The sequence below is a fragment of the Ciona robusta genome, chromosome 10, assembly GCF_009617815.1.
Source record: "Ciona robusta chromosome 10, ASM961781v2".
NCBI lineage: Eukaryota > Metazoa > Chordata > Ascidiacea > Phlebobranchia > Cionidae > Ciona > Ciona robusta.
The window spans coordinates 377,736-386,597 of record NC_143244.1 but is presented as its reverse complement, the minus strand read 5'-3'; the positions used below and the strand labels follow the sequence as shown (position 1 = coordinate 386,597).

Here is an 8,862-nt window from a genome sequence, read left to right as displayed (position 1 = left end):
GTGGTATTTTAATATAATATATTAAAGTACTGTATCCCTTGTTTGCTAATATACTAAATGTGTGTTTGCTTCATAGTTCGTATATTCTGTGTAATGGCTGTAACGGCTTTAATTATAGAAACAAAATTAGCACATAGGGTTATACCATTTATTATTTTTACAAAATAACTTTATAATTGCAAGTCACTGTACAATACGTTGGGCCACATAAAAGTAAATACATGCATTATTGGTGCGCCATAAAACGAGTATTTTAAATGTAAACTATGTTTTAATTATCAAAGTAAATAAATTGATTAGTTTTTAACTTTAAAAGGCATGGTTTTAAAATGAAATACCAATCTTTATTACAAATATCAAAATAAGGGATTATTATTTAAGCTTCAGTTAAGAAGATTAAGGGTTAAAAATGGAAAAGGGGCAATATAACTTTCCGTTGGAATGCCTTTGCTTTAAGTGAAGTCACTTTCAATATAAAATACAGATTATTATGCATCAATGTAAAATACAGATTATTATGCACCACAAGTACAATAAACTGAATATATTTATAATGAATTTTACAACAGACTCCAAACCTTATGGCAGGGTTAGCAGGTCAACATGGAATTTTCTACATTTCAGATAAGCATTGAAATAACCAATGAGACAAAGTTTATTTCAAAATTTGTGTTGGTTAAGTATCACTGCCTACCCTGCATTTGTAATCATACAACATGTTTTATTACACACATATGACATGCAACTTAAATTGGCGACCAAATAAAGCTTAATGTCTCAAATAAAATATTTGTAAGTTTGATTTATGAAACATACCTTGAAAGATGGTGTTGTTCATGCATTATAATGATACAAAGTCATTGATATAGCTTGTCAGCTCTAACTTGGGAAGTCTCGGTCAGGAAAGCAAGCAGGAGCTATTAAGGTCCACACATAGATTATAATAGCTGCCCAGGATGTGCTTATTTTCACCCACATTGCTGCATTATTCCCATTAACCAAACTGCTCTCCAATGTCTGCTGTACATCGGTAGGTGTGAACCAGTTGGTCAGCGTCATCATAACATAAAGCGTCGTCAGAAAAAATATAAAATGAAAGAAGGAGTACGAGTATGAGACCGCATCCTCTTCGTCATCAATGACTTTCTGTCCTCCTCCCTCCTTACCTGATTCCACATCATCCATATCCCCTCCACCACAGCAGCAACAACATGAAGGTTCATCAACCGCGTTCCCTCTTAATGTCAATCTCTCTTGTTCAGAGGAAGAAGTCGTCCGAAGAGAAACGTAAATCACCACGATGAACACAAACACCAACCCAGTTACTATGGAGATTGTGTTGGATGTAGAATCTTGAGTGCCTTGGAAACAAGTTGTTAAGTTCATTGTTTGGACACCATTTGTCAAAACAAGCCTGTTTTCCCCAGGATTGCTTGCAATTGCTGAGTATGTCAAGTAACTGACGTACACGGCAACTACTGCTGATTGTAAAAGACCAGATCTTGGCTGGTGCTTTTGAACTTTTGGAGATATAGCCAGGAAAGAAACAATAAAAACTAGAGCCCAATTCACCCCAATAAAGGCTTTGTTTATAGTGCATCCAATACTGTCAGTGTAGTATACGATCATAAGCACAAATCCAGTTATGCAAGCAGCATACATCAAAAATGTGCAGAGTGCTAATGCAACCATCCAGCCTTTGTTGTCCTCAGCTCCAGATAGCCAGCTTGCATTCCAGGTGTGAGCAAAGTCAACTAGAAGTATGAGCTGAAGTACTATGAAGAAAATCCCTCCGACCATGCCAATGTAAAGGATTGCTTGAATGAATGTTGTTGTGTTCGGAACAAAAAACATGCCAATGCAGGAGCCAGCAAGAATCAAAAACTTGAAAAACCAAAATCCATTCTGGATGCTGGCTCGGCAATCTGATGAGTTTTTTACACCAAAAGTTATGATCATTAAAAGAAAGAAAAAGCAAGCGGCCCCAAACATAAGTTTGTAGACAGCTTCCACTCCAATGATAGCTTCACAGTTGACTCCTGCAGATGCGCATATCTGATTGTAAAACCAAATGCTTTTCAAACTCTCCTGCACACTGGAGGACATCATTACACAACTGACTGCTGTGCATATCACCAAGTAGAACATGTACATAAGGCGAGTACCAGTTGAAGTTTTGATGCTTGGACAACATGCACAGCATAGTGAACATGCTGCTGAACCACAGCAACAGGCAACCTGCCCAACTAAGCAGGGAATACACATTTTAATGTATCAGCTGTACTAAATACCCTATATCTGAGATGTAAACAATTATATTACTTGAATTACTGAACATATTAAGTTATAAATAGTTTCACTACAATTATAATTTACCTTTTTAAAACAATCACTGTTGCTTTTAAACCTATGTATTTACAAAACTATATTAATAATAAATTAATAATAACTTTTACTTGTTCTATAATCAGTTAGGTTTTATCTTTTTATTAATTTCTGTATATGAGAAAACAAACTAATGACAAGTTTCAGTGACAAAGAAACGGTAACGTTTGTTTTTAAAGAAGTTATAGTGTTACACAACTGCTAAACATTTAACGAAGGTTGCATCTGTGACGAAACAATTACAGTTCTCTGGTCAGCTGACATAACAATGGAAAGCACGTGACCTTTGGTGGAAATATAAAACAAGAGAGCTAGGGCATCACAAACACGATAAAACCTATTAACGTGACTGTTGCTCTGTGTATTTTAAGCGTAAAGTTACGATATTATATACTGATACTCTAAGTTTACTATTTTTTATCTTTTATGTGCATGATGCATACTACATGCATTTAATTACATGTTGAAAACGATCCAGGCGTTAACAGCTGATTTTTTTTACCAAACTGACGGGTACCTCGCTAAACAGAAATCCGACTTCAGCAGAACAGTAACTACAAGTTCAGGTTTACAACTCAGTTTACATCGACGAAACGATGACGTGGCGGTACAGATAACAGTAAGAACAGCAAGCATTACTGGTCCCGGCTTCTGCCCTGCTGGCTCCGACTCCGTGCTTGTACATTAGGAGTAGGCTACACGACAGGGCTTATATATTGTCGAGAATGCAAAATGCGGGAAGAAGCATTACACACGAGAAGAACGTTATAACATTATACAGCAAGGCTCCGTATTGCCACACAGCAGCAAAGTCTCTCAGCATTGTCCCAACAATGCGATTTCCTGATCAATGCGTTTGTCATTGTTACATGTGGGAAGGGCAACGATTAAGTACCGTCCGCGTCGCGCCAGCTGGCAACTTTACACAACAGCACACTCAAGCGCTACATACATAGGCTGGTCCCACCGTAAAATGTCTTCATAGGCAGGCAATACGCGTGCATATAGTTTTCATTGTACCTCATCTTGAAATTGTTCGTAGCTACTACACTGTTTCACGACAGTTGCTACTTGCACTTTTCACGACAGTTTGGTAACTTCTGTTAACAATTCTGGTGAAAAAACTGTAATGACACAGATACGGTTGTAACACAATCTCTCTCGACTCTAGCCCTGAATCCCAATATCGTTTTCGTATCGTTACGTCACTGTCAAGTTACTAATAAGTGTTAATCTGGTTCCAATTGATCCGTAAATAGACGAGGTACAGCATCTACAGTGTTTCTCAACCTTTTAAGCTTGCGGATGGGTAAAATATCGAAACAAATTTTGCGGACCTTGGGCACAACAGTTGTAGCATTGTGACGCACGATAAAATCCGAAGTAGTAGATAAACTCTACAGTCCATGTTAAGTGACAGTGCTGCAAACTACGGAACTGGCGAAGTTTTAAACCAATTACAAATTTGATGTTTTATTTTTTAACCAATGGACAAGACTTCAACATGTTGCATTTTGCAATTCTTTGTCTTTGCTTTATAAAATAGAACAGTAATTGCAGAGTCAAGTGTAACGATGAGGGAATTTTGATATTTATTTTATTATTAATGATAATTATCAGCGTGACGATTGAGTGTTCAATAAAAGTTGATTATTTTTGTGAGGTTTATTATTGTGATAAGATATAACATTAGTAGAAAGCCATTTTTACGCACAGAAGTGCTTGGTTCTTAAAAAATCGCAATATTTAAACGAAAAACAGCACTCAGCAATAATAGAATGCTATGGCGTGGGCTCCGTAATGGCGGCGATTATGACGTCATTATGATTAAAGAGTAAAAAACAGAGAATTTCAAGTTTACTAACCAAAAACATAAAAGAACATGTTTAAAATATAAAAATAAAAACAAAACGCATAACATTACCATAAACTGGTGTATTTAGCTGCAGTTTTGCATGTGAATTGCCGTGATTTTACTTTTTGGCTCACAATTTTAACACGTATACCCGGCAACGAAACTTAAGGTATCTTTGTAAAATTTGCCTAATATCGAAGTGACATTGAAGAAAACAATGCTGAGTTACTATTTTTGGTCCTCTGCTTGAATTAGTAAGCTACCTTTTCTGCGTTCCGTGTCTTTATGAAATCGGAAAACGCGAACACCTTATCTGCTAGTACTTAAGCAGTTTGGAGCTGCATGTCCACTCATGTTGGATTATAAATGTAGTAAAGAATGGCTCTGTAGATTCGTAGGTATGGTCATATACTACTATGTAAACTAAGCTGATTGCTGCTAGTCTTAATCGCCAACGTAAAGAACCCTGTTAAACCACACTGTACGCCGAAACCAGTCAAAATATTAATTTACTCCACATTAATTCCTAGATTTAATGTTATACAACAAGATTACATTAGAAATTATATTTTAAATGTTAAAACAACTGCTACAAGAACTAAATGAACACATGCCGACCATGCATTTGTATAGGCGATTCACGCTCTGTGGGCTCCGTAATGGCGGACACGAGCGCCGTTTCTTAACTTGGTCTATACTAACTTTGGGCACAGCATTTCATATTCTCGTTATCAACGTTAACATATCGATTGGTGGTTAGTTTGAAATTTAAGCGTAAAGCTATATATTGTTCTGATTGCGTACGAATGTACTAAGTGCATTACTAAAGTTTACTGTTTATCAACTTTTATTTGGTTCATACTACATGTATTCAATTACATGTTGGAAACGATCCAGCTGTTGACAGCTGAGTTCTTTGACCAGGCAGATGGGTAGCTGACAGAGCAACGAGATTGTCCCCATGAGGTGTTTCCTACCAACTTCCAGGTACCGTTGTCATTGACAGCGAGTGGGCCGCCAGAGTCACCCTGTAATATAACAATTTCTTGTTTATCTAAGTATTTCTATTTATGTCTTCGAATACGATAACGAACTAAATGAGAAAAAGTAAAGGGGGTTAGAAGAAGCGACAAACACGCTTCGGGTAAAAAAATACAAAGGGGTAATCCATCTAAACCAGACAAACATCGAAAAAACAGTGAGGTATAATACAAAAAGTTAAATGTTTTAATATAAATAAACTAGTTGTTTTATGGCCTCCAGTTTCGAATGCAATGAATCAGTGTATCTGCGTTTATCCTCGCGTGACCGGGAAATAAACATGTTTATATACGGACTCTAGTAGCAATAACTTGAGTCTTAAACCCATAACCTCTGGGTTACAGACAGGCGCTCTAAACAACTGTGCTACATCGCCGGACACAATTTTGAGTTAATATTACTAGTAACAGCAGAATATTTACTTGGCAAGCGCTGTTTCCAACCAAACCAGCGCATTGCATGGTGTCGGTGATGGTAAGGGATGCTCCCCATACAGCAGAGCAGTCTGCCTGGGATACCAACTCAGTGTAGACAAACTGAAACAAGATTGTTAATAATGTTGGACATAGGTAATTTGGAATAGCTAATTATATTAACATAAACTTATTTCAAAATCTCCAAACATTTGGCTTTTACTAAGTTAAAAGTGTTGATATTGCCATAGTTGCCATCGCTTGACAGTAAAAATACGAAATAAAAAAACACATAATTTTATAGGTCTCGTTGTTTTACCTGAAGTGTGCTTGGGATCTGTCCCGTTATTCCACCTGATGTCTTGCCCCATCCAGAGATCAAGGCTTCGGTACCTGCTGGGTATTCAACAGTTGCAAGTTCAATTGGTTCGACCTAAAAATACGGCTGATGTAAGTTTCTTGGTGTAATGAAAGCTGATAACCTTGAATATACCTAAATGTACAACTATCACATAAAGGTCCCGCACCCGCTACTCTGGTTTATCAGTTCATTGTGACAGGAACCGTGCAAGTTGGTGTTTGATCCTTCACTCGATAAAAATGATATTGCAGTTGTTTATAAATGCCGCTGTTATAGCTCACCGGTGTTACGTAAGAGAATATGAGAGAAGCGAAATGAGATATGTTCGTATTAGCGGCGGATTGTATTCTTAGGAGATTACCTCATTAGCAATCAATTGAATTGGTGAAGAAACGGTAATGATGGAGTAATCGTGGTCGTATTGGCTGGCAAGGTTATATTGTGGGTGAGCAATCCAGCTAGAAACACCGTATTTGGTGGTTTCGGCATACTTTATGTTTCCAACTCCAACTTGAACGGTAAGCAGAACACTGTAAGATTATACAATGTAAGCCGGTTATAAAGCGTTTTGTTAAAACTTGTGGAATTAGTAAACTTACGATTGGACGCAGTGAGCTGCACACATGACTTTGGTGGAACTGATGACGGATCCTCCACAGAAGTGGCTGCCACTCTTCTGGAGGGATGCTTGCCATGGGGTAAGAGACATATCGGTAGCATCTTGACCGTTCACAATACGGTCTGCAGATTGGGCAGCGTGTGCGAGAAGCACTGCAAGAAAACACAAGGTAAATAAACCTCACTGTCACATAACATTAAAACTTACCGAGGGCACAGAGAGAGATAAAGACCTTCATCTTTAAAGAGTTCTGGATGTTCTTTGTAGTTGGAACAAGTAGATGATATTGCTGCTTGTTGTCGAGTATTTATACCGAATTCCAAACAGGTGTATGCCTTCCCATAGTTGTATGGGCCATTTAATTTATGAGAACGGCTGACCAGTTTCTCACGACCACACCCGCGTAGTTTTTTATTGTGTATATATAGTTCACCAACTTCAAAGAAAGTGTAATGCGTTCAGTTAATTATTAAAGGAGTGTCTCCATACAGCAATACATAAAAAATCCAAAAACAACAATAACCCACAAAGTTACTCGTGCCCGCTTACAAAGTTAAATTGGCCGCATAACTCGTAAGCTGACATGGGATGTATGAAACAAAACACCCTTGTTATAACCGCTGTTATTTTCCATTCACACGAGGATAAAGCAAGTTATATTTATTCATACACCCCGTAAAATGTCTTAGAGATTCATTTAAATACGTCCGTCGTTAATTATTTATTTGTATAGGAATTGGTCCTATACAAATTTATTTGTATAGGAATTGGTCCTATACAAATTTATTTGTATAGGAATTGGTCCTATACAAATAACATATTTGTTTATCGAATATACCACGTTGACGAAGATCATATTATAGTTAAAAACACCTTTGTACCATAAGCAATAAGAAAGTACAACTTCAGTTTAACGTCTGGCGCCGTGGCAAACTAATTAGCGCGCCTGCCTGTAACCATGAGGTAATGGGTTCAAGGCTCGACGCTGCTACTATTGTGGGAGTATGTGTCCTTGGGCAAGGCTCTTAATGTCCAACCCAGTGGTCATTGATGGGCTGTCCAAATTATCAGTCATAAATAAAAAATAAAAAAATCTAAAAATAATGATTACCCACAAAGTAACATACATAGTAAATCGTAAGCTGGCACGAGGTGATAAACCCGTGTTATAACGACTGTCGTTTTCCGGCCACGCGAGGATTAAGTAAGTTACATTCAACTTAATAAAGTGCATGTTTTGTGTAATTTAGTCCTGCAAAACATATTTAAAACTTATGTTTAGCGCAAGTTCTCAATTTTTTTTACAAACAGTATCACATTTGGTATATGCGAAGTAATATTAAACGCTTTCGTAAGCGGGCACGAGGTGTATAAAACAGAACACCCGAGTTATAATGACTGTCGTTGCTTCGCCATGCGAAGGTAAATAAACTTAAACACCCGAGTTATTATGACTATCGTTGCCCCTCTATGCGAAGGTAAATAAATTCAATGTATTGTTAAGCGACATCATTTACGGAAAGATAAAACCTGATTGGTTTCGAACATCCGTTGTTGCAAGACTTATGTGAATATGTTCGTCAGTTTTGCAGCATTTGTTGCTTGCTGCTGCAAAACTTGTTTTCGCAATAGCCTGAAACACATGTTACTTTGACACGCTCAAATATCGAGCTATTTCCGTCAGCATCAATAAAGCAACAGCTGCGTTTTGGCCCAAGTGTTATCCATCTTATAATAGACCGCACAAACAAATGTAGTGCACCACCGTCATTGTTTTATGTTATAGGCAAGAGCTGATATTTTATATTTATAATTGGGAAATATGACAGATGACAGCTTATGGCTCATGGCCCTGCAGAAGTGCTGCGCAAATTAAACTGCAACATACTACATAACTACTTTCTATTTTTAGCGGTATGACAGCTAAGGTACAAATATTTTGCAAAACAACATAAATAAATAGGACAAGCGACAACAACATGTAATGTTAAATGCAATCATGTTTTGCATTTTTGTTGTGAAATATTTATTTCGTTATAAAACTGCAGAGATTAACAAATATTTTAACAAATCTCTGTATTTTCATACAAAAAGCGACCTCCTGTTAGTCAATACATACAATACCGACTGGTACGCGACTCTCTTCTTTTTACCATGCAATCAGATTATTCATGCTCTTACGCTTCGG

General features: G+C 37.3%; 2 protein-coding genes across 2 annotated transcripts; both read right to left on the bottom strand.

Moving 5' to 3' along the window:
* Positions 1-126: 126 nt before the first annotated feature.
* LOC149729234 (serine incorporator 5-like) lies at positions 127-2,326 on the bottom strand. The gene has a single exon (XM_089887196.1). The coding sequence runs from the start codon at positions 2,263-2,265 to the stop codon at positions 880-882; it is 1,386 nt and encodes a 461-aa protein (XP_089743322.1). The 5' UTR covers positions 2,266-2,326; the 3' UTR covers positions 127-879.
* Positions 2,327-5,069: 2,743 nt separating this feature from the next.
* LOC149729233 (trypsin delta-like) lies at positions 5,070-7,287 on the bottom strand. Its single transcript, XM_089887197.1, has 6 exons — positions 6,882-7,287; positions 6,655-6,826; positions 6,417-6,585; positions 6,014-6,127; positions 5,704-5,817; positions 5,070-5,268 (listed from the first exon to the last, which is right to left on the bottom strand). The coding sequence occupies exons 1-6, from the start codon at positions 6,910-6,912 to the stop codon at positions 5,116-5,118; spliced, it is 753 nt and encodes a 250-aa protein (XP_089743323.1). The 5' UTR covers positions 6,913-7,287; the 3' UTR covers positions 5,070-5,115.
* Positions 7,288-8,862: the final 1,575 nt, after the last annotated feature.

What these genes read in the sequence shown, in the direction of transcription:
- LOC149729234 (XM_089887196.1), bottom strand. Translation starts at nt 2,265, where the DNA reads ATGTGTATTCCCTGCTTAGTTGGGCAGGTTGCCTGTTGCTGTGGTTCA.
- LOC149729233 (XM_089887197.1), bottom strand. Translation starts at nt 6,912, where the DNA reads ATGAAGGTCTTTATCTCTCTCTGTGCCCTCG. An exon ending in AGATCCCAAGCACACTTCAG is followed by an intron (nt 5,818 to 6,013) that starts GTAAAACAACGA and finishes ATCTTGTTTCAG; the next exon opens with TTTGTCTACACTGAGTTGGT. An exon ending in TTGGAAACAGCGCTTGCCAA is followed by an intron (nt 5,269 to 5,703) that starts GTAAATATTCTG and finishes GTTATATTACAG; the next exon opens with GGTGACTCTGGCGGCCCACT.